The 27096-nt window shown below is 34.9% G+C and overlaps 1 protein-coding gene across 1 annotated transcript in view; it reads left to right on the top strand.

Annotated features, from left to right (window-relative positions):
* Positions 1-3417: 3417 nt before the first annotated feature.
* LOC136032621 (cilia- and flagella-associated protein 298-like) overlaps positions 3418-27096 on the top strand; it is a 100668-nt gene continuing 76989 nt past the window's right edge. The window contains exons 1-3 of the mRNA XM_065712897.1: positions 3418-3497; positions 12996-13147; positions 24361-24455. Of these exons, the coding sequence (XP_065568969.1) occupies positions 13009-13147; positions 24361-24455 (234 nt within the window). The 5' untranslated portion in view covers positions 3418-3497; positions 12996-13008. The remainder of the gene's footprint in view (positions 3498-12995; positions 13148-24360; positions 24456-27096) is intronic.

The following is a 27096-nucleotide window of genomic DNA, read 5'->3' as shown; positions in this document are numbered from 1 at the left end:
TGTTCTTTTGATTCCTCGGCACGCTTTCTGTTCTTTCTTTCTCTATCAGCCTCAAGCCTGTTTCCCTGCTGTTCTTTTGATTCCTCGGCACGCCTTCTTTTTTCACTTTCTCTTTTAGCAGCAAGTCTGCTTTCGCGTTGCTCTGGTAGTTCCTCGGCACGCTTTCTTTTCTGACTTTCTCTATCAGCAGCAAGTTTTTTGGCATAGACTCTTTGAGCATCTTCATCGGCTTTTGCCATGGTAAGTTCATCAGTCATTGTAAACTTAAACATTAATAGATTTCTACGTGAACATATGTCTTATATATTTTGAATGACTTCACCGTCAAAGCAAAAATGACGACAACTAATTTCATGACGTCAGCCGACACTGAAACATGACGTAACCTGATCCACAGACAGACAGACAACTTATTTTTATATATATAGAAGATATACTTGCTGTTGGGGTGGCGCTTCGCGCCACCCCAACACCTAGTTGGTGGGGCGCTTCGCGCCTCCCAAGCCCCCCCGCGCGCGTAAGTCGTTACGCGCCATATTAGTTACGCGCCATTGTAGTCGTGTCCCTGTGTCCCACCTGTGAATATAGATAGATTTATATATGTGTTTCAAACTACGTAAAAATTGCGAATATACAACATTCTTGGCTTTCCCATTGTCTGTGCATATACAAAGCTGTATGTACTAATAATGACGTCATATGCAAACGCTCTTTTTACAAACAAACAAACATGTATACACACAACTAGTTTTTATATAGATAGATAGATAGATAGATACAATACAAATTAACTGCGTAAAACTTGCGAATATACAACATTCTTCACTGTCCAATTGTCGCTGCATATAAATAGATTGTCAGGTTTACCGACCCTCGAACATGCAACGTACAATTGTCCATGGGAAAAACAATCAGTATTAAGATCTATACCACATTTTTCTAATGATTGACCTTGAGCTTTGTTAATGGTGATTGCAAATGGTGATGGCGCTTCGCGCCACCTCAACACCTAGTTGGTGGGGCGCTTCGCGCCCCCCAAGCCCCCCCGCGCGCGTAAGTCGTTACGCGCCATATTAGTTACGCGCCATTGTAGTTGTGTCCCTGTGTCCCACCTGTGAATATAGATAGATTTATATATGTGTTTCAAACTACGTAAAAATTGCGAATATACAACATTCTTGGCTTTCCCATTGTCTGTCCATATACAAAGCCGTATGTAATAATAATGACGTCATATGCAAACGCTCTTTTTACAAACAAACAAACATGCATACACACAACTCGTTTTTATATAGATAGATAAATAGATAGATACAATACAAATTAACTACGTAAAACTTGTGAATATACAACAGTCTTCGCTGTCCCATTGTCTGTGCGTATAAATAGATTGTCAGGTTTACCGACCCTCAAAGATGCAACATACAATTGTACATGGGTAAAGCAATCTGTATTAAGATCTATACCGCATTTTTCTAGTGATTGCGCTTGAGCTTTGTTGATGGTGGTTGCAAATGCTAATCGAATTGGGAATTGCAATCTTTTAAATTGAAAAAGCAGATCCGTTGGAATCATGGGAATGCGAGGAATAAGAACAGCCTCACCCTCATAAGGCCCTGTCAGGATTGTGGCCTCTATTAGGTTTTCCATTGTTTTTTTTTACGGCAAGTCGCGTGCCATTGCAAAGCTTTGGTGGGTTGATATTTCTTAAAAGTATTATTGGTACGCCTATTTTTAGTTGTAGCACGTGTGGTGGAAACCCTGAAGGATCTATGGAATTTAAAAATTCAGATGGATAATTAACCGCTTCATTTGGTTCCAAAATACAAATTAACTGCGTAAAACTTGCGAATATACAACATTCTTCGCTGTCCAATTGTCGCTGCATATAAATAGATTGTCAGGTTTACCGACCCTCGAACATGCAACGTACAATTATCCATGGGAAAAACAATCAGTATTAAGATCTATACCACATTTTTCTAATGATTGACCTTGAGCTTTGTTAATGGTGATTGCAAATGCTAATCGAATTGGGAATTGCGATCTTTTAAATTGAAAAGGCAGATCCGTTGGAATCATGGGAATGCGAGGAATAAGAACAGCCTCACCCTCAAAAGGCCCTGTCAAGATTGTGGCCTCTATTAGGTTTTCCATTGTTTTTTTTTTACGGCAAGTCGAGTGCCATTGCAAAGCTTTGGTGGGTTTATATTTCTTAAAAGTATTATTGGTACGCCTATTTTTAGTTGTAGCACGTGTGGTGGAAACCCTGAAAGATCTATGGAATTTAAAAATTCAGATGGATAATTAACCGCTTCATTTGGTTCCAAAACTGTGTCGACTGACTTGTAAAGGACTGCCTGGTCTCGAATCTTGGTCAAAACAATATTGTTGATTTCGTGGACGTCTATATTTTTGGGTGCGAGAATCGCTCTTTCACTTAGCCATTTATTATTTTTATAATTTTTTAGAATATTCGGAAATACTTTTTCAATCAATTCATTTTTGGACGTCACTAAATTACAGAAATCAGCAGGTAGTTGTATACGTCCTGAAATTGAGTCTACTGGGAGCTTTCCGTTTCCCATTGCCAACAATTGATCTGAAAATGTTTGACCAGAGTCATCGTTTTGCAATCGGACACGCATATAAGTTCATCAGTCATTGTAAACTTAAACATTAATAGATTTCTACGTGAACATATGTCTTAAATATCTTGAATGACGTCACCATCAAAGCAAAAATGACGACAACTAATTTTATGACGTCAGTCAACCCAGAAACATGACGTCACCTGATCCACAGACAGACACACAGACAGACAACTTATTTTTATATATATATAGATATATATATATATGGTTTATACCTAGTATATTTATATATTGTAAAAAAAATTGTCATGGGGTGTTCCTAACGTTGCTTTGCTCTTTCCAGGAGTTCGCTTGCTGTGAATATGGATCAAAGCTGATTTAAAGCATTCTCAAAATTTGATGAAAAAAATCTAAAGATTTCGTCACGTACCGAACTGCTTTTTTTGCTTTTCTTACTGAAGTGTTTTTTACTTTTCTTACCGAAATACCATAGTGCTATATTCTCTCTGATTTTAAGCTCACTATACAGAAGTTTGCCTCTCTTTTCAGCTTTGCCTCGTTTAGAAGATTTGAAGTTGACATTTCATCAAATTTTTATGATTCAGACCAAATTTTAACAACCAGAATATACTGTTGCCGGTACAAGCTACAGACTTTGGACGACTGACAACTTTTTTGCCAACTCGCGGTATAACATTTTCTTTAAAATACTATTAAAAAAAAAAATTATTAGTCCTGTTGGTTCTGTAGCATAATACTTCTAATTCACAGTATTTAGGTGACGAATTAGATTAGGGGTATTATCAAAAGCGTCAGGGGAAGAAGACAACTACTTTTTGTGATATATTTTAGCTTAGACTTGACCCACGATGATTTTCCGTATGCAAAAACTAAATATGTAAGGTAATTGACAACATTTGATTGAAATTAGCTAAAATTACTTAGCATAAAGTAAAAGTACTCAAAAGTAAAAGTTTATTGCAAATACGAAGAAAGACAAAAATTGTGAAAAACTTACCATATCATTTCAACAGTTTAAAAAAAAAAAGCAAATCGCATCTAATGAGCTATGAGACCGTTCAAACATAACCAAAATAGCCACAAAGCAGTCTAAGAAGAAAGAGAAATTCCATGCGTCTATTCGTTTGACGGGAATCAGGAAATCTTTCTTTAAAGATAACTCTTGGTAAAGTAAAATTTGAAATAGAAGTGAAATAAATTAAAAGGCTTTTTGATGCCTAGAAAAGGGTTTGGTAAAATTCTAGTTAATTGACTTCTTGCTATCTTGGAGATGGCTTAGGTTAGGAAAATGAAGCTTTCAGGGATGGTTCTCCAGGCTAAAGTATGTCCCGGGAAGTTATTTTAAAGTACCCACCTCCACTCCTCCTTCTAGAGGGCCCTGAAATTCGCCTACATGAAAGGTCTATTACCTATTGAAATTTTGACAAAACAATATTTTGCCTTAATTTTCAGTTATCAGTTGCTTTTTCTCTGTCTTTAGTTCTGAAAATGCAATTCCTGTTATTTGGGTAGAATTTTTGAGCCATATCAATTTATTTCCAGAATTTAGGAAATGTATTTGCATATCTTTAAAACCTTATAAAATGGAATTGAGCAAAGTTATGAAACAGAGAACAATTTTGTTGTACTTCAATTAAGCAGAAGATCTATTTTGTAAGGATTCACTTTTATAACACACAATATTTTTAAAGGTCGTCAAAGGTCAGGGCCTTCTAGAGAGAGAGAAGGCGTAGAGGTAGTTGCAGTAGAGGTAGTTGCTTCAAAATACCTTCCTGGGACATACTTTGTCTGTAGGTTTATCTCTGAAGGTTTCATTTTTCCTAACCTAAACTCTTTCTGAGATAGCAAGAAGTCAATTAACTAGAATTTTACTAAGTGTAATTCCTGTTATTTGAGTAGAATTCTGACCCATATCAATGTTATTTTTTTTTCAAAATTTAGGAAATGTAGTTACATATCTTTAAAACCTTATAAATTGCAATTGAGCAAAGTTGTGAAGCTGAAAACAATTTTGTTGTACTTCATTCAAGCAGAAAATCTATTTTGCAAGGTTTCACTTTATAACACATATTTTTAAAGGTCATCAAAGGTCAGGACCCTCTAGAGGGAGAGGGAGTAGAGGTAGGTACTTCAAAATACCTTCTCAGGACTTGCTTTAGCCTGTAGACCCATCCCTGAAAGTTTCATTTTCCCAACCTAACCCTTTTCCAAGATAGCAAGAAGTCACTAAACTAGAATTTTACCATAATTACTGTATTGAAAGCATGTTTTTTTTTTCAAACAAACTGTTATTGATGCTAAGAACTAGTTTCCAAATTTAAGTGTGCTTACATGCAACAATGTGTAGACTATCCTAAAGGTGATGAAGAACCAAAAAGAAATTTGATAACTCCAAGAGAAAATTCTATTTTCTCTAAATATTTGTAATTAGAAAAGTCTAATTGCAGCTACAATTGAAACTTTCTGGTATTTACAAACTGCTAGGCAAAGTTTTAAAAAATAGTTACAAATTTCCAGAACAAAGCATGGAATTTTGTAAAAAAACAATTAAACCTTTTAAAATCCACCACCCATGTCTCACTTCATAAATAATATGAATAGCTGAGATCAAGAAAAAGAAAACCCAGGGTGTGTATGTAACTGGACTCCATGTAACTGAAACCTCTATTTATGTCAAGCCAATTTAACTGGAACCTTGTTTAATTCACCTCCCATATGTATGACTGAACCACATGCAACTCCATCTCCTTGGAGCTTGAACCTTTTAACTTAACTTTTGTTCAAACTAACTTCTGCAAATTGACTCTATTTGACAAAACACTTTTCAACTGAACCCCATTTTGACTCAACCCCTATTTAAATCATTTCTGTGCAGCCCCACCTCCATTTAAACCAGTTAATCCCAGTTTCACTCAAAGTGAAGCATAAGAATAAGTTCCAAGTTTAAAATATCCATCTTTCTTCAATTGCTACTTAGGTACAATAATTTAGCTGATGTTAATTGTGTGAATAAGGAGAAGAGAAGGTCATTGAATTTGACTCCAAGATTAGAAATAGCCTTTTCTCTGATCAGGCTGAAATTAGGCTATTATAAGATTTAGACTCGAGTCTAGAAAAATTCAACAGTAATAAAGAATTTGAAGAAAAATTAAGAGATTATAGAAAGAAACCAAAGTTTTATAGGCTTAAGATTTCTGCTGCAAAAGACAGAACTCTAAAAGAAGAATGTAATACTAGCAATGGTTATACATAGAAGCAGTTTTGAATAGAGAATTCACTATTTTATTTAGAAATTCCATTTGAAGCATACTAGCCTACATAACATCAAAACCACTGAAGAGTTATTGCATGCCCCTCTGGAGAATTTTCTACCACCAGCTATGTGCTGAAAAAAAAAAGAAGATAAGTCTGGATATCAAGCTCTCTTTCAATTATCCCAATAATTTGTTTTGTCTGTGATTAATTTTAGTGTTGAAAGTATAAATTAATCAGCTGTTTATGTGAATGATTTTTTTTCCTTGATAGTTTTTTTTTTCAAAACTGTTTAATTATTTTCCACTTTTAAACAGACTGGACTGGGGTGTATTCATGTGAGAGATTTTAAATACCAGTTTAAGGGTTTTCAGTTGCAGAGATTTAAGAGGCTAAACCTTTATGGTTTCAAGTCTTTACACTCTATAAATAAAACTAAATCACATCTTACTGCTATAAGGGGCATTCTGTGTCAGTTTAACACAGTGACCCTGCATCATTGTTTTCCATTTTGATGAAATTTGGCACAGTGATAGACCCCTATGAGAAACTCCTAAAACCAAAATTTTAGGTTTTTTTGCTTGACCAGTGTCCAAGATATGGGTCATTGAACATCAACCCAAACTACTCAATTTACACCAACTGGCCGACAGTTAAACTGCTGTATCTCAGCTCCTATTTCACTTAGAAACAAAAGTAAAAGTAGTATGTAGTGGGACATATCCCAGTACCATGGGTGGTCATTAAATAAATCTTTGGAGATCCCACTCTGAAATTTTCACCAGTTGTTAAGAACAATGAGAGTTTTGTATGGAAAAAAGCACCTAAAATTTTGTTTGGACAAACTGACCCAGGTGAAGGTTACTAGATTAGATTTGCTCATATTTTGCTGGTTAATTAAATTAACTATTTTCTAGATGTTTCACTCAGAAAAAGCTTTCAAATAGCTTTTATTTGGTATTTTACTTTTGTTTCTAGGTGCAATAGGAGCTGAGATACAGCAGTTTAATCATTGGCTGGTCAGCATAAATTGGGCAGTTTGGGTTGATGTTCAATGACCCATATCTTGGACACCAGTTCAGCAAAAAATCTAAAATTTTGGTTTTAGGAGTTTCTCATAGGGGTCTATCACTGCCAAATTTCATCAAAATCGAAGAGAATGATGCAGTATTTTATTCTAAAGTGTGTTGATTTGATACAGAATGCCCCATAATGAGTTTCATGATGCCATGAAACTTATTATAGCAGCATATCTTGGCAAGATTATGAAAAAAATACATAATTATCTTTCAAATAAACTTGAACAGCTCTATGATGTTCCAGTTCCCTATTAGTATTGGAGAAATAAAAAGAAGAAAAAAATAGAGATTTATATTTTTTTAAATATTAATCTGAATCTAAATAACAGCTATCATTCTTTAGTCAGCATCAATGACAGAGTAACAAGACACAGTATGTTTTAAATATTGGTTTCTATTGGCTGTGGCATTATCTGTACTAGTGTATTCCTATTATTGCAACCACCTGATCTAAGTGTGTTTGGGCCCTGGACATGAACAGTTTTACTAACTTTCAAATGCATAAAACAAAAGAAACGGATTGTATGCAATCCATAAAATTGTAGTTCATAGTATTTGCCAAGATATGCTAAAAACAATTTTATTACAGTTAAAGTTATTCTTAGTTGGTGTATATCTCCTAGTAAAATCTATCTTGCTTTACAAATCAGAAGTGTTAAACAGCTTTTGACTTTGTGCATGACAGTTTATAATCTGGTATGATACAGGTCCATTATTGTAAAGTAGGCTTTCAATAGTTTAATGTGTTGATTAAGAACAAAGTGGTGCTCAGGGGCAGACCCAGGGGGGAAGGGGGGTCTTAGGCCCCTCCTATGATTTTTCTGGCGCCCTCATTTGCATTCTATTCTTTTGTATTTTTTAAATCTTTTTTTTAAGTATAATTGTCAATTTGATCATTTATTTGTAGGTGATTTACCCAATTAACAACAAAAAGGGAAGCTTTCCTATGAATGCAAAGAGCTAAGTTGAAACTTAAAATGAGCAAAAATTATTTAACTTCAGCCGGTTCAGTATACATCTGCAAAATTGGCATAAAAATCTTTTGATTGCTGCAATGATTGTTCTACGAACATGGAACTTTCTCCTATTTCACCAAAAAGGAAACACCTGTTGAAGATAAAAGGGGTATCTTCAACACATTACATGAATGTGGTAACACAATTATAGCTATCTGTCTACTCACAATGACATATTGAAAAGTAGCCTTGCAGTTAAAAGTTCAAAATGGATAAAAATAAAAAATTTGGACATGAGCATAGAATGGATAAGAAATAAGGAATAGTGGCTGAATTTGTTAGGGGATCAAAGGATATTTCCGGATATTTTGGTAAACATCCAAAAATACCTGGAAATTGAAAGGTAAGTTTCAACTAATAAACCCCCTCCACCCTCAAAAAATCCTTAATTTTTGTTTTGCGACTAATTAACTAGCAAATGGCTCAATAGGGATAACCCCTTCCCCAAGATATTCATGGCGCCCTTATTCTGTTTTTTTTTATTTTGTTTTTTTTAAATAAACTTTTTAATGTGGTGCCCACCTTGAGTCACACTGGCGCCCTTCGTCCAGTGACCCCCTTACCCAAGATTTTACTCCTGATCTGCTAGAGATTCAGACATGAAAATGCAGGCATGATCAGTTTATGAATCATTTCGTCATAAAATTACAAGATAAACCTCGTTTTCAGGAAAAATTAACCATATAATTAATCTTGCTTGCTAGAGATCTTCAGATCGTTTTCTTTTTTTCTTTTTTTGGCAGATTCTTTTTCTTAAAGAGCCCATCGATTTAGGGTATGGTTTCTGGCAGTCATTGACAGGGGTATGATAAGGACAGGTCACAAGAGGGGAGACACATTATAAAGGGGGTTTTTGGAAAATATTTGGACATTTGAGTTTGCCATGTGGGATTTGGGAGAGCTAATTCACACGCCCTATCTTATTGAGCTGCCTGATTGTAGTAAGATGCAAGGTAGAATAATAGTTTCCTAGGACGAAGTCCTAGTGGAATGTTCTCTATGTTATCTAAACATAACGTGGAAGTTAGAAATAACCCAGGTTGATAAGGTTGATGTAGGCTGGCTGATTCACAAGTATGAAGTAAGCCAAGCTCTATCGTCCCTGCAAGATAACTTGGAAGACTGTTGATTTTTTTTATTGCCCTTATCTCCCCCCCTTTCATCATTGACTACCTCGAAATTACCCACTTATTTTGTATATTACTACCCCAAAATTAGGGGGGATAAATAGATAATGACTATATCCATGTCTGTCTCATTATATATTATTTCATCTACCATAGCTACAGTTTCTTTGATAAAAGCACATTTCTTGGGACCCATCTGCAAAACAGAAGTGATTGCCTTCTACAAAGCATGCGGAAAATTCTAGGTCTGCAAAACGCCTAAATTTCCCAGTTGAGAGTATTTTTGGTTAACTGATAATGCATCCTTTTTTTGTAGATATTTTGGTGCAGTTGTTTCATAGATTCGAAGAGTGGTGATAATAGAACAACAAAACGCTAAAACAAACGACTTGCCTTCCCTGGTTTTCCATTAGAAGCAGATAGCTTTCAAAAACTTTCTTTTTTCCATATTTCAAAAAATTTGAAACCAAATTCAAGTCCGAAAAAATTTGAGAACTTCTCTGATACTTATGACATCTTAAGGGACGCTTAAAATTTGCCTTAGTTGCTACCTTGTTAGTCATAAAAATTTAAAGTTTGGTGTTTGCAGATGGGAATGCTGGATGCTACTGGGTTAAGTTAGAAATTATTAAAGCATGTGTTTAAACAGCATTTTGACCGTGTTTCGACAAAACGCGCTAAATTGAGATAAGGCAGAACATCCAAGGCAGTCCATTTCTGAAGTGAACAATATCATCACAAGAAAACGCTGTATCTCTACTTAGGTGTATTTTTGAGGGAATTAGGTGTATTTTGAGGGAATCCCTTAACAGGGAATTTTATGGGACAAAAAATGCCCTAACTGGTTCTAACGAGAGGAATGCTCAGAACCGATCATTTAGGACTTGATTGAGTGCTGGAGGTAAATATACTGATCAAGCAGAGTTAATGAAACGTAAGAAAAGTAGAAAGGTAAGAAACATAGAGAAAAGTGTATCTAGTAGAAAATGGAACTATTTTACGCTACAATATTTATACTTTGTGATAATGAACATGACATTATTTCAATATGAAATATCTATTCACACTAATATATTATATTTTTCTCTATCATTATTAGACTTGTATGGTTTTCGAAGAAATTAGGAACTTTAAATATATTTGGGTATTAAACCCTGCCACGGTATGGGTAGGGTTTATTATAATCATTATAATATAAATTCTTTCGTTTAAAAAAAAAATCAGCTTTGACAGTGGGGGACACGACCTATTCTATGTTTTGGTTCTGATTCCGATTAAAGAATCCTCGAAAAAAGGAGCCCTTGACACAGGTAAAAAGCAAGTAATCCCTTGCTTGTCGTGGAACGTCTTCAAAACATTTTCTAGCTGCCAAAGTAACAAGGCAGGACCCCCACAGTTCAAGTGCTGCTCAGTTACTCCACAGCAACCAGGAAAGTGGTTGTTTTTCAGTCTCTTTGTAGAAAATGTTGGAATCTTGTAGCGGATCAAGGGTCTGTTTTGCAGTTCTATACCTCTTGTAAAAACAGTAAGATTTCCACTCTTAGAAACTAGAGGTTTTGCCATTAATTGATTTTTTTTATCCAACTCTAAAGAAAAAAAAAATTAGTCTGGTCTACTCATTCAAAAAGTCTCAATGAAGCCATAGTAATTTATTCATCAAAGAATTTCTTCGCGTCCGTTGTCAATAAGTATTTTACTGCTATAGGAAAATATTATTGGCTTTCAAAGAGGTTTCTTTGTCATTTTACATCTTTTCCAACCAGACTCACACAAACTAACTGGTCTGACGAAAGCATTATCTGCACCGCCCCCTATCATTACTCTCGAATCATATTGGTGGCCCTTGGTCCAGTGACCCCCCCCCCCCCCGAGATTTTTCTCTAGATCCGCCTCTTGTGATGCTGCAAAAGTATACTCTTAATTTAATTTGGCTGCTATGTCATCACATAATTTGGCTGCTATGTTATAACATGTATTGTCTAATTTTGCAAGTTATGATGATGTCCTTCTGGGAGACTTTAAGCTTCCTGAAATCGAATGGATTCATGTATCTTGTATTTGTACCAGAAATTCTCCTTCTTTGTCTGCCCTCTCTGATAATTCCCTCTATCAAACAATTTTGCAACCAACTCATTTCAGGGAAGGGCAAGTTTTCAACACTCTTGATCTGGTTATTCTCATTAATACAGGCCTTCTTATTAAGAATAAAATATTAATTATGGAGAGTGGGTCTAATGTGGAAACTGTAATTTTTGCATGCTGAAAAGCCATGCACCAAAATTGTGCAGGCTAAACAGGCCAAAGTCTACCTTTTTAACAGCAGAAACAAGTAAGCTAATTAATCGAAAACATTGAGCATGAAATCATTACAGGAAAAAAAAGAAACCTCAGAAAATTATCCACTCTTCAAAACTCTTTCTATCCAGACAACTAACCATGCCATGCAGTTGAAAAAAAGGTTCGAGGAACAATTGGCTAAGGATGTTAAGGATAATCCAAAATCTTTCTGGGGATTATGCCTCTAAGAAATGTTGTACTTGATGTACAGTCCCTGATATCCTGTTCAATAGTCAACAAGTTGCTGACCCCGAGCTGAAATTTGAAATTTTCAACCAACAATCTGCATCCATTTTTTCTCCAATTCCATTATTATTTTCCCCCGCCTCCTATATACGATCGATCACATACTATGGAACCTATTCTGATGAATGATTCAGTAGTTCTAAAGGAACTTATGTCACTCAAATTGAATAAATTGGCTGGGTCTGACTGCATGTTTCCTCATATCCTCCATAAATGTTGAACAGTCTTGTGTCAACCTCCTTCCTTACTGATCGAGTTCTCTGGATTTGAAAACAACCCATATCATTCCAATATTTAAGAAAGGCACAAAAGGTGGAAACTGATATCAGCAGTAATTAAGGCTCTTGAAAGAATAACTAATTCTGCAGTTATTACACTTCTCGAAGCAAATAATCTTTTGCACAGCCCACAGCATGGCTTTTGTTCTGGAAGATCTGTTGATACCAATCTTCTCGGATCATATGACCATATCAACTTGATGCAGGGGTGCCTGCTGACATGATTCTGCTTGACTTTTCTAAAGTTTTTGACAAAGTTTATTACAAGCGACTTGCAATCAAATTACGTGCTGTCAAGTTGGAACTACCTACTCTTGTAGGCTATACAGGAAAAATACAGCTGATGCCCTTTTAACCAATAACTTAACGAGAGCTAATACACTCCCATTATTATTTCCCACTGTTGTTCCTAACTCAAGAACTAGAGGTCATCAGTTGAAACTTGTTAAGCAGCCTACCCTATCCAGAGTCTATGGTCAATTCTTTTCTTCAAGAATCATAAACACTTGGAATAAACTCTCTGAAAAAACTGTTACCGCTGAATCTTTGGATATCTTTAAATGAAGATTGGATGCTGAGTGGTCCTCCTAAGGGTGTAAAGTCTACTGAAAAGCTATGGATCAGCACAGTGCACCTGGTCGCTATGGAATCCTGAATTCAACTCAAATCTTCAACTCTGGAACTCTACAAGAAGAAATTCCTAGATTGCTCCAAGCAGCAATATTAGTTAATTTGAGGTAATATCTTTTATAACTACATCCACGCGTATTCTTCCAGGGGATTAAAATGGCACAGAATGTGCTTAAGCTCCCTAAAGGAGGAATTTTCAAGGAAAGAGTACTGGAAGGATTTTATTTTGCTTAGTTTATCTGTTGGAAGCATCTCTCTCTGAAGGGTATTGTGTAAAAACTGTATGATTCCTTGAGATCAAGGTTCAGCAGATGTGTAGAACCTAATTATTAAATTGGATATAGACAATAAACACATTTGGTAATCATGATGTGCTTGGTACTGATTAATATTTTACAAAATATTGTTATTTTAGGTGTGTTAATGCAATGGTCATTCTTACCATAAAAATTGATGATATTCCTCAGATGCTATATGAGACACCATCTAGTACAATGATTCAGATTGTTTTTGAGAAGATTGTGAATATTCTGAATGGAATTGCAGCATGTACGAAAGCACTAAAATGTAAGTTTTTTTGTATACTTTTGAATCTATACTATCCATGTATTTATTTATTACCCCATTTTTACTGGTTCCTAGGATGGGACTCAATGGTCAATAATAAAAAATAATTGTCTGTATTTATGTAGATTAAATGATAGTATACATTGTGATTAATATAGTCACATAATTAAGATTGTTGAGTTTTCAACTAAATAGTTATTAATATAATATAATGTCTGTTGGAATGATTCTTTAGAACCAACACCTGAACTATCAAATATGTTAAGATATAGAAATTTGAGAACCAGGACCATCAATTGCAACAACACCAATACAGATAGCTAAATCAAAGGCCATTGCTAAATTGTCTGAAGTAATCAAAATCCATAAACGTGTCAAAAATGAAAATGAAGAGCAAAGGCACAGTCAATTAGAAAATATGTGAAAACGACAATTAGAGCGTGTTAAAAATTAAAATGAACAGCAAAGACACACATGGTTAGAACCCAGACGACATCGAGGAAGTGAGCGAGTCAAAAATGAAAATGAAGAGCAAAGACACACACACAGTTAGAAGAAAAGCGGTGGTATGTCAAAAACAAAAATGAAGTGCTGAGACATGAAGCTAGAAGACATGCAACATCGAGCTTGTGAACAAGTCAAAATTGAAAATGAACAACAAATACACAAGTGGTTAGAAGAACAGCGGTGGCATACCAAAAATGAAAATGAAGAGCAAAGACACGCGGTTAGAACATATGCAACACCGAGCATATGAGCTAGTCAATGAAACTCAACCTGGACAGCAAGAATCAAAACGTGTAGAAAATGATAGTAATGATGACTGGGTTTGGGGTTTTGACATATATAAGGTCATCAATACCTGCCATATCTTTGTTAAAAAAAACAACAAAGTTTCGGCAGTATGTATTTCATAATGACGAAAAATAAGCTAAGATAAAACGAACTAAAAAAAGTTGAAAATTATAGCGATGATCATTGGGTTTTGAATTTTGACATAGATAAGGTGTTAATTGCCTTCCATACCTTTGAATATCAGAAATATGGACTAAATAAATCGTTGGAAGAAAAATAACTTTTGTCGCACCATCTGAACAATTAAAAGAAACAAAGGTGCGGCGATATGTCTATCATAAAAACAAAAGACAAGCCAGGGCAAAAGAAGAAGTTTTTGTCCCGTCACATGAATGATTAATATTGTCAATGCCGTCCATACCTTTGAAAATCGAAATCCTGGACTAGATCAATTGTCGGAAGACAAAGAAATTTCTGTCCCACCGCCTGAACAATTGAAAGAAACAGAGGTTCGGCGACATGTCTATCATAATGACAAAAGACAAGCCGAGGCAAAAGTTAAAGGTCCAATAAAAAAGTGATTTTACAAAAAAGTTTAAGGTTCATATATATATATATAAATACTAGCTGTTGGTGTGGCGCTTCGTGCCACACAAACACCTAGTTGGTGGGGGTGCTTCCCGCCCCCCCAGCCCCCTCGCGCACGTAAGTCGTTACGCGCCAATGTAGTTGTGTCCCTGTGTCCCACCTGTGAATATATATATATATATATATATATATATATATATATATATATATATATATATATATATATATATATATATATATATATAAATATATATATATATATATATATATATATATATATATATATATATATATATAAATATATATATACTAGCTGTTGGGGTGGCGCTTCGCGCCACCCCAACACCTAGTTGGTGTTGCGAATATACAACTTGCGAATATACAACATTTTTGGCTGTCCCATTGTCTGTGCATATACAAAGCCTTATATACTTATAACGACGTCATATGCAAACGCTCTTTTTACTAACAAACAAACGTGAATACATACAACTTATTTTTATATAGATAGATAGATAGATAGATGTACATATACAATAGAAATTGACTACGTAAAACTTGCGAATATACAGCATTCTTCGCTGTCCCATTGTCGCTGCATATAAATAGATTGTCAGGTTTACCGACCCTCGAACATGCAACGTACAATTGTCCATGGGAAAAACAATCAGTATTAAGATCTATACCACATTTTTCTAATGATTGACCTTGAGCTTTGCTAATGGTGATTGCAAATGCTAATCGAATTGGGAATTGCAATCTTTTAAATTGAAAAGGCAGATCCGTTGGAATCATGGGAATGCGAGGAATAAGAACAGCCTCACCCTGAAAAGGCCCTGTCAAGATTGTTTCCTCTATTACGTTTTCCATTGTTTTTTTTTACGGCAAGTCGCGTGCCATTGCAAAGCTTTGGTGGGTTGATATTTTGTAACAATATTATTGGTACGCCTATTTTTAGTTGTAGCACGTGTGGTGGAAACCCTTGGAGATCCAGGGAATTTAAAAATTCAGATGGATAATTAATTGCTTCATTTGGTTCCAGAACTGTGTCGACTGACTTGTGAGGGACTGCCTGGTCTCGAATCTTGGTCAAAACGTTATTGTTGATTTCGTGGACGTCTTTATTCTTGGCTGCCATTATCATTCGTTCACTTAGCCATTTATGATTTTTTTAATTGGTTAGAATATTTGGAAACACTTTTTAAACCAATTCATTTTTGGACGTCACTAAATCACAGAATTCAGCAGGCAGTTGTATACGTCCTGAAATTGAGTCTACTGAGAGCTTTCCGTTTCCAATTGCCAGCAATTGATCTGAAAATGTTTGACCAGAGTCATCGTTTTGCAATCGGACACGCATATTTGTAGTTAATTTTAATGTCTTTACGTGTGCCCATAAATTAGAATTTTTCAGGCAAGCATTCATTTCGTCTGCAGGGGTTGATCTAGGTATTATAGGTAATGTTTGCCTGAAATCTCCCGCAAGCAATATTAATATGCTGCCAAAGGGTTTCGAATTTCCTCGCAAATCTCTCAATGGTTGACCCAGAGCCTCGAGCGATTTTTTGTGTGCCATTGTGCACTCGTCCCAAATAATAAGTTTGCATTGCTGCAATACTTTACCCATCCCAGATGATTTGGAAATATTGCACGTGGGAGTTTCTGTATAATGAAAATTCAGAGGCAATTTCAAAGCGGAATGAGCAGTTCTTCCACCAGGCAGCAACGTTGCGGCTATTCCGGACGACGCAATTGCCAACGCTATGTCATTTTTTGATCGAATTGATGCCAGAATCAATTTTATCACAAATGTTTTACCAGCACCTCCTGGCGCATCCAAAAAGATGATTTCTCCAACGTTGTTATCGACACAATGCATTATCTTATCATAAATGTCCTTCTGCTCAGACGATAACTTAGAAATGTTATTTTGTACATACGACAATAGATCACTCGTGCTGTAACTTTGTTCACGATCCAATTCTACACATGTTGAAACAGCAGCGTTACTATTAGGTGAAGGCATTCCCAAACCCTGAAGAGGTTTGTTTGCCATACATACGCACAAATCTTCGATAATAACTAAAGTATAGTTATAAATTTCTGATGTAAAATCAAAAGTCATATCTGATGTCTCTAGCCGTTTTCGATGGAGTATATCCTCGGCCATTTTCGATTTATATTTTTCCCATAACTCTGTAGGAGCTGAAGGAGAGCAAGTTGTTAGTATGATTCCAAACAATGCACGAATTTGACTTGGAGTTGACGTTTCACACGCGTGATTATTGCAGTTATCCCAGTGTTGGTCATTCTCCAATAAATTCAGAGCTTGGCATGCACTACGGTAAGTGTCATGTATAATACCGTTTACAGTTCTCAAATACTCAAAGGACGTCGGACCAGGTACACTCACCAAAAGCAGGCGGAGAAAGAAGCATTCATGTTGATTAGGGTGAATGGTGTAGAGTCTTCCTATCGTGGTATCTTTGAAGATGGTAGGTTGGCCGTCGACTGACTTACCCTGTTTTCGACGTTCAAATACTTTATTTTTAGCATTCCACGTGTAATACGAAGGCACTTCAGTATTCAGCTGTTTTTTGCAAAAGAATCATTTTGATATAACGAAAAGAAAGCAGTTAACGTTGTATTGGGTGGATTCAGGGCTCTTTGTCGCACGTTGGATTCCGAAAAATAACACGTTGTCCATTCTGTAAATGTACCGCTAAGTGAAGAACAGCTTGACTTCGTTCATGTATCTGAAATGAAAGAATTCGCCAAACAGCTTCATTACTGCTAATATATCTTCCAGCCTGATATTATACGATTTCATCGATATCACTGGTTTCGGACTGCAAGCCAAAAGCTGTTATGTCACTGCCTTTGGTGACGTATTTACATATGTATTTGATTGCCTTTACGGAGTTACAGTATTCAACGTTTATGTGTGCATTAAATGTTTTTGACAATAAAGATGAATATGGAACAACCCACTGATTATCTACTTCGATGGTGGTACCGTTATGCTTCTTTATTATTGCTGTTTTACCGCCATCTTCAGTAGATCTTCTTCTATATTGTGGGTAACCATCATTGCCAGTAATTGTGTTGGGTACTAAAAGTCGAGGATATTGCTTTGTGCACCTTCCTTTGGCCATGCATGGTGATTTTTCATTCATTGCACCGCAAGGTGCATGTATCATATTTTTTACAACAATATCATGTAAGCCCTTATCTACATTTTCACTAGGAATTTCGGCGGAAATCACATTGTCAATTTCATCAGAAGTAATTTTATCATGCAGCCAGATTAAAATATGTGCGCGTGGCAATCCTCGTTTTTGCCATACCACTGAGTGCATCCAGCATCGCACTGACCCAAACACTTTAAGTTTCAGTATGTAGTTTATCAGTGATTTCAACTTGCCGGAAGACAAGGGCCGTAATGTCATGTCTATGAACCGCCGATTGTCCTTGAAGTAAAAGCTGCCGTATCTCGTCCCAAGATTGATTACATGTGAATGTAATAAATAAATCTGGACGAATATACGCAATAGCATCTTGAGCATATTCATGCATATGACGGGGACTGCCAGCATGTGACGAAGGTAAAATCGTTAATCTTCCAACGTTTGTGGTATTACCGTCATTTACAACTGCATCTCGCAAATGAATGTATTGTTCAGAGCGGAGCTTGGTCTGATTCAGACGGATAAATAGCAAACGTTCTGATTCAATTTTTGCATACATATCAACGATGTATTGGTGAAATAATTGACGACATTTTAAAATATAATTGTCTTCATCCTGACGAATCGTTAGTCTATAGGAATAATAATTCATTGCGCTGCATTTCTTATCCGTTTGTTTGTTAGTGGATGGATCTGTTGTTAGAACCTCATGTAGTAGTTATTACTAGTAGTTTTGTTTAGACTTTAAACAGACCAATTCTATATTTAAAGACGATCATTAAAAGAGCAAACTATTGCATATATTGGTTACATAAAGGATCCTTGTAGTTCATGGTGTCAGACAAGATGATCTTATCTAGCAGTTATTAATTAATGTTTTGTTTCGGCTTTCTATTGACAAAGTTTAAAAATTGCCTACGGTAGGAATTGAACTTGTGACATTAAGAATAGGATTCCATAATGCTATCCACTGCACCAATCAGCCCATTAACAACCCATTTTTAAAATACCAAGTAAAAGAGGATGAAAAATGCAATAATGTTCTAGCAATAAATTGCAAGTTAAATAAAAGCAATAAATAAAAACGATGGCCATTTTTTAGTTTATAAATTTATTTTGAGGGAAATGGCTTGAAAACCCCTTTGGTGGGATAATATGCACCAGAAGAGTGCCATCGGGGGTTTGTACACTTTGCCACTCTGGCTTCAATTGCTAGGAGTCAAGAACCGCTAATGGGGATTTTTCATTGAGTTCAAATGATCGGTCCTAGTGTATCCGAATATTATTGCAGGAAAATGCCCAAACAATGCCATACGTGTGAAATTTTAATAAAAAAAAGTGCTAAGTACAAGCAGGTGCACTTCGAATGTAAAAAAATTTCAGTAATCGATTTCCCATCCTGCATATCAGTATTGGAACACGTACTCATTATCTTAATCAGTCTAGTACGGGCGAGGAGGGGATTCTGCTTGCGTGCAATAGGCTCTCATGTAGAATGTAGTCTAATGGGTATTTTGGAATCGATATCAGACGAAGCTGATCCTATTGATATGAGAGTCAATCCCTTAAAGTCAACGGTTTTAGCTATTAATTTCCTTAAAATTCCCCCTTCTTTTTCCTGCATTGACTTCTCTGAAATGTCTGTCACCACTGTAAAATTATTGGGTATTACCATCTCAAAGGACATAAAATGAGATTGCCATATTAATGATGTTTTAAAACGCGCAACTGCATTTTAACTCTTTAAACTCCTTAGAAAATTTAAATGTCCTAAATCGCGTTGTTTGATGATTTTCCTCTCATTTGTACGTCCAACCCTCGGGTATACTTGTCTTGTTTTGTATCCTGGCATCTCCATTGAATTGTCGGACAGAGTAGAGGCTGTCCCCAAAAAATGTGCCTAAGGAATTATCTTAATTAGGGTAAAGTTCCTTATATTTCCCTTCATTGGAAAGCCAATCTATTTACCCTTAAGGAAAGGAGAGCAAAAATTGCCCTGGGTTTCGCTAACAATGGCCTTCATAAGCCGTGGTCAACCATCCTTTTCCCTAGTCAATATCACCCCTTCGACCCCACGTTCTGCTTCAATAAAAATCCCCCTCCTTGCCTCAATGAAGTTTCGGCTGAAAGATGTAGAAAAACTTTCATCCCTTACATAGTTGACATATTCAATCAGTGAATCTCCTCCCCTCTCTTTATCTCCCTTTTCACCTTATATTTTTAATGTTTTATGTTGCAAATTTCGAGCTTTCTATTTTTTAGTCTTAATTGTTTATGTTTAAATCATTTTAATCCCTTTTTAATTTTATGAGTTTTCGTTTTGACATTTTGACGTTTGAGCTTTCAATTTTTAAGTTTTGATTGTTTTTGACGTTTTTACTTAATTTACAATGGCCCTTTTATAATTTTGTTGTTGTTGTTTGTTTTCGGTTCTTCTTTGTTTTATTGAGGCGAATGCGCGAATTCGACACATTTGGGCTTTTAGTTCCCGTTTATCAGAAATAAATCTTACCTTATTGCAACTGCTTCTAGAACTACTACTTCGACTCTTACTACTACCACCCCGACTAATACTATTACTGGCTGTATTAGCAATATCTCAGAAACAACTTGAATCACTAAGTTAAAACTATCAGAGTATGGCGAAGGGATATTGAACTAGACCTTAAAGGGCACAATGTGGTCGATGTTACTGCTAATACCACTGATACTATAACTTTTATGCCTACTATTACTACTCCCAGTGCTCTTACTGTTACTTCTGCTAATGCTCCTACTGCTATTGTTAATGCTTAGAGTATTAGGTAAACCTTTCAAGGAATGACGAGGGCGGTGTTGAGCCGAATCAAAACAAACCATGTACATGTTGGTGGTCAAAATAGCACATCGGCAATATCTAATAATGATGCTTAGAGCACTAAGGTGAATCTTTCGGGGCATTTTTGGGTGAATATTGACCTGGAACAATACACACTATTTACACAGATCTAAAACATTGTTTTCTTGAAGAAGGAAAAAAATATTATGTCATTAAAAACGAACAGAAATTAATATCGAAAACCTTTTCCAAAAAAGAAGTTTTTTAAAAAAAAAGTGAGGAGCTACGGTAAGCCAAAAATGAGCAAAAATAAAGTCAAGGAATTTTTCAAGCGTAAAATTAGCCTATCTTAAACAACTATCAGTATATTAATGAAGCTCGAAACGAAACGAAATTACAATAACTAGTCATGTCAAACTCAAAACGAGCAGAAACCAAGAGCTTTATGGCTGAACCACTCCCTCCTGTCGTGTCCTCTAAAGACCAGAACCTAATTTATGCTTTAATGAAAACAAAATATATTTAAATGTTTTAAATTTTTTACTTAAATAAATCAAAAATTATTATGACTGCCATGAATTAATTTCGGAGTTCTAGGCGTTTACCTTCCCCCCTTCCGGAAGATACAACCCTGCGGCAAAATACCCACCACCCTCTGCAGAAAAAGACTGTGTAAATTACTCCCCCCCCCCGGTGGAAAATAAGGTTTCCAAATTTTGGAATTTTGAGCTTTTTTCGTTTCGTTGAAAAGTGGCGAGGAGCGAGAAAAAGAGGAATTTACGCACCAAAAGTATCTTAAAAACTTAGAAAAAAGAATCTTTTTGTGTTAAAAAAAACTTCTATATGAACTTCTGCAAATTATGGCAGTAGAGGGCGCCAAATAAAAAAAAAATTGAAGAAAAAAAATATTGGAGAACAATCATCAAAATTAAGTTAAAAACATATGGCACCAAATAGTTTAAGAGTGTTTAGCATTCTATTGAAAGGATACTTGGCTTTGGTAACCAACAAATTCTTATTGTTCAAGTTTTTAGAGACGAAAGCGTTGTCAAATTCTACGAGTTTGTTTCTCTTATCTTCCAAATGTAAAACTACCACAAACGACCATTAATAAATAAACGCCAAAACTAGCAGAAATTACAATAGATAACCCAGTTAAAACCAAAACAAGCAAAAATTAAAAGGAGTAGGCTTGACACCACCCATATCTTCTCAAGACCAGAACATAATTTGCATTTTTATTATAAAAAAACAACAAATAACCGTATATTGTCAGTTTAATATACATATTCTGATATTTATTCAGTATAATCTTAATATTTCTTTATTTATTAAAGTTAAAACAGTTAAGAATCTAAAATATATTTTGTTGCCAGTAAATTGAAAATTATGTTCTAGTCTCGAGGAGGTGGGGGGGGGTTGTCAGCCCTACTCATGTTAATTTTGCTTGTTTTAAGTTTGAATCGTTTTTTTATTGTAATTTCTTTTCGTTTTGGGTTTGATTCATTTACTGATGGTGATTTATGGTAGAAAATTATTTGATATTATTTCTACTCATTTTTGGCATAATGAGGGTCTTTACTATTCTTTGACAAACTCGTTTTGTGGAAATTTTTAAAAAAATAATTTCTGTTTATTTTTTATTGACATAGTCTTTTTCATGTAAAAAAATATTTCATATCCTTTTTTTATATTAGACTCAATAGTTTTTACTTTGAAGATTATTTGACTTTATATCTGCTCATTTTTGGTTTTATGAAGCTCTTTACTCTTCTTTCAAAAACTTATTACTTATGTTTCCCATTAACAACTACTATCTGTAAGTAATTGAATGAAAACAAGCTTTTCAACTGAAAGTAAGGATTAACATCAAACCTTAAAACGAAAAAGAATTTTTTCGTATATAAAATGGTTTGCCTCCTCAACAGCTCGCTCTTTACGCTATTTTTTTTTATATAGAATTTTAAAACAAAACTTATTATTCTAATTAAACGGTCATTGTGTTTCAGGAATCGTTATTAAAGAACTAGAACAAAAAAGTTAAAACTTTAGCGTAGAGCAAGGTCTTGTGGAAGGGGCAACTCCTTTCAGACAATTTCTGTTCGTTTTAAATTTTGATGTTGTTTCTTACTTTCAGTTGAAAAAGCTTGTTTTTTGAATTTAATTTTTGATCGGTTTTAAATAGCACGGGGTAATCCTTGAAAACTTCAGGTATGTGTGTACTATACGCTACTCACTAAAGTTTATTGTGTGTAAAACTCGAGAACAAACCGGTTTCTTAGTTAGTTCCTTCGTTGCTTTAGAAACAAATTAAGGCTATAAATTTGCATTTTAGGGGGGAGGGGATAAGTATAGCAGTTTTGCATGGGAAATATGTTCGTGTACAGTTATTCTGCATATTATGAAGTAATAATTGTTTTCTGACTTCAAACTGTCCAAATGCTTTACCCCACCCTCTTATATGCAAATATATAGCCCAAATTATATATTTCCCATCTATTTTGTGACATATATTTGTCTTGTCTCAATAAACTGAAAGAAACTAACGAAGAAACAAGTTTGTTCCCGAGTTTCACAAAACATAAACTCGACTGGGTGGCGCATAATAAACAAGTACCAAAATTCCTTCCTTCTACGGAAATTCAAAAAAAAAAAAAAAAACTCAAGTAAAATTCCCAAATTTTTAAAGTCTTTTTTTCAAGGTGGGGGGGTATTTACCGGGGGGAGTCATTTTCAACTGGGTTATACTCCGGGGGGGGGGGTATATTAAGCTGGGGGGAAGTATTTTCCACGAGGGGTATTTTCTGGAAGGTATTTTCCGGGGGGTATTTTCCACGGGCTATTTTCTGGGTTTAAACGCCGGCCACAAAATTTCAGTATATATCAATTAAACCGTCAGTCCATATTCATTTTTTCAACTATTCTGGTTATGATAGTGATACTTTTTTCTTTTTGTTCTGTTATGAGACATAAAAAACGTATTGCTAGAAATAAGGACTGTTTTCAGTGAAGTTCGAAATACGTTCAGGTTTTAGAGGGCAAAGGGGGCGTCAACCCTACTCGTCTTAGTTTCTACTCGTTTTAAGCACGACTTTGTTACTTGAATTTCTCCTCCTTGTGGGTTTTATTTAGGGTGGTTTATTACAATTTTTATGCTTGAAAAATTACTTAATTTTATTTTTGCACATCTTATATAGCTCTTTACTTTAATATTGCGTTTTAACGTAGCTCTTTACTTTAAAAAACTTTTTTTTGTAGGAAAGGTTTTTAATGGGAAACATCAAAGGCCACTGATGTAGGTTTTACACATTTAAATGAAGATTTTTTTTTTCAAGGAAGGTAAATTTTAATCATATTTAGTATTTATAGTAAAACGAACCGATTTAAACTACGGCAAAGAAATGTTCGTAATTTTTAAATCACAACGCATTGCTTAGTAAAATATTGCGTGAAAAGTGGCTCATTTTTTGCTCTTTTATTGTCATAAGAAAATGTTGCACTTTTAAGTGCAAAAAAGAGTTGTGCTTTTAAGTGCACGTTTTTAAATCCTACCGCAAAGGAGTCTAAAAAACTTCTATGGTCTGAGATAATAAGGAAGGTAACTTCTCGCCAGAAGTAATTACCGCAAAAAAGAACATCTGGGATTAAAAAATGAAATTTTTTAGATTCTATTTGTAGAAGCTCTTCTAAGAAATCCCATTTGGTTGTTTTACATTTTATCTGTTATATTTTGAAATGATTGCAGGTGCTGATAATATTTTGAATAACATGTTTTTTGAATAAATATTTTGAATAATATTTTGAATAACAACAAATGGTTGCAGGTGCTGAAAATATTTTGAATAACAGAGAAGGAAAGGAACCTCAAAAAGAAGCTTTAAAGCAAGTTTTTCTTGAAGTCGAGGCTCTGGTGTCACTGGTAAAACTGTTTCTCTTCTTTTTTTTCTAACTAAACTTAATTTAAAGGGTATTTCAAGATATCCCGTTGAATTTAGAAATTTTAATGTCAAAATCCATAAATTATATGTTGGAAAATGTTCACTGTTTTAGTCTTTGAGTTGCGTGAAATGTAATTTGGGTCCATTTCTTTTTATTCATGTCTTTTCTTGTTTTACAGAATTTATTATACTTGGTGAAGTACATTAGGTACTCTTAAGATGCAAAATAAAAGTTTTTAAATTAAAATACTTCAAGGTATTTTAGTATTATGTTTGAAGCTCAGAGAAACTTAGGATTTGCTCTGAAAAATGTTGAAAAATGAAAAATATTGTAACTAAAAAAGTTTTAAATCTTTTTTTACTGCCTTAAGACTTCATTAAAAAGAAACAATTGGGTTTTGCGGTATTTTTACTTGTCTCCAATTGTCTCAAAAGCTCAAATTGTCTCAGATTTTTACCATCAGGCCTTTTGATGCATATATGCATTTTTTTTAAAAAAAAGTCTGACTATTTGTGTCTTCAAAATTAAAGGCTAACGCCACTTAAATAAGAAAGTAAAATTGGAGCATACTTCGAAAATGGAAGCATAAGACTCTGTTATTGTCTTCGGCTAAAGCTTGGCTATGCAGTAAACGGAAATATTCGGGGCAAAGCTAAACCACGAAAGAGGAATCGGGAGAATGGCTCTGGATGTCGTCTAGTTTTGTGACACGGTGTATATGAAACATCACAGACTATTAATAGTCTTAAAAGCAGGCAGGGTTTTGTCACAAATCATCTTAAATTTCCTATGCACTCTCAACGAGGACGTAGTCCTATAGATGGCAGCATCATTCGTCATAGCGAACAGTTTCTGGACTTGCAAAGATTTCAGCTGTCTGAACACGGTCACAACAACACTATGGCAACATAAAGCACAAGGGACATAAGAATGAATACATTTTCGTTTCCTCGCCCCGTTTCATGTCTATTCATTCCTGAAAACCGAGACGTGACTCCATATTGCAAATTCTTCACAAGTATGAGTATCTTATTCCTGTCACGTTTTTATCTCAATTCTTGGTCCTTTTTTGTGCTATTAGTAAGGAGTTAATTAATTGGAATGTCAGTTCTGTCAAGAAATTAGACTTTATTACAATTATTTTATCATCTTATTATGTTTACTTGTTTGATTTAATGTAAGAAACCGGAGTGTATTCAATTCCAGCAGTCTCGACACCGTGGCTACAACACTGTGGTAACATAAAGCAACAGAAACATTAAAATGAATATATTTTTTGCCTCCTGGCTCTATCTTAATTCTATTAACGTCCAAAAACAGGGATTCTCTATAATTTTTCTTTTGTTTGTTATACATTTATTAAGGTTGTTTTGTTGTGTAAAGTTTTTCCTTGTTGCCAAAGTGAATCATCAAAAGAAACAAGCTGAAGGTTTTTTTGTTTACACAAAGTGCTGAATCGAGTGATTGTACCTCCCAATTTACCTGCATATTACACTTAAGTGTTACAACAATCAATTGTCTGCTATAATTCTTGTTATTGAACATATATGGGCTAGTGGGAAAATGTCAAAATTAAGTAATAAGGGATATCTTTGGAATCAGAAGAGAATAGGGTTTTTTGACATGTCAAGAGTTAAATAGATAAATATAATAAAATATAATAGCCTAATTAGTCATCCTAAAAAGTATGCTCTTGCTATTAAGTCAATGAAGTAAAAATTTGAATTGCTTAGCCAATAAGAATTCTGAAAATAAATATATTAATGCATAGATCTGATTTTAGTTATTCGACGATATATATATATATATATTTATATATTTACTTTTTATTCTTACGCGGTAACAAGATGTTACGCTTATTATTGTTTTTGTTTACCCAGTTTTCTACCTACTAATGGCAATATTTCCTTTAACTACAACATATATATATATATATATATATATATATATATATATATATATATATATATATATATATATATATATATATATATATATATATATATATATATATATATATATATATATATATGTTGCAAATAGATTGTCAGGTTTACTGATTCTTGAACATGCAACATATAATTGTCCATGAGAAAAACAATCCGTATTCAGATCTATACCTCATTATTCTAATGATGTGTCCCTGTGTCCCGGTCGTCATTTATATTCCCTGTGTCCCGGTCGTCATTTGTGTCCCGGTGTCCCAGTTTGTAATTTCTCTTTGTGTGTCCCGGTCGTCATTTATATTCCCTGTGTCCCTGTGTCCTGGTCGTCATTTGTGTCCCGTTGTCCTGGTCTGTAATTTCTATTCGAACAATCCCTGTGTCCTGGTCGTCATTTATATATCCCGCCTGTGCCCCCGGCGTCCCCGTTGTAGTTGTGTCCCTGTGTCCCGGTCTTCATTTATATTCCCTGTGTCCCGGTCGTGATTTGTGTCCCAGTCTGTAATTTCTCTTTGAGGTTCCCGGTCGTCATTTATATTCCCTGTGTCCCGGTCGTCATTTGTGTCCCGGTGTCCCGGTATGTAATTTCATCAGTTGACAAACATGACGTCAGTCGACAAACAACTTCTTGACCCATACAGCTCAATCCTTATAATGACGTCAGTCGACAAACATGAC

Source organism: Artemia franciscana, chromosome 1 (assembly GCF_032884065.1).
Source record: "Artemia franciscana chromosome 1, ASM3288406v1, whole genome shotgun sequence".
Classification (NCBI taxonomy): domain Eukaryota; kingdom Metazoa; phylum Arthropoda; class Branchiopoda; order Anostraca; family Artemiidae; genus Artemia; species Artemia franciscana.
This window is presented reverse-complemented; position numbering and strand designations above follow the sequence as displayed.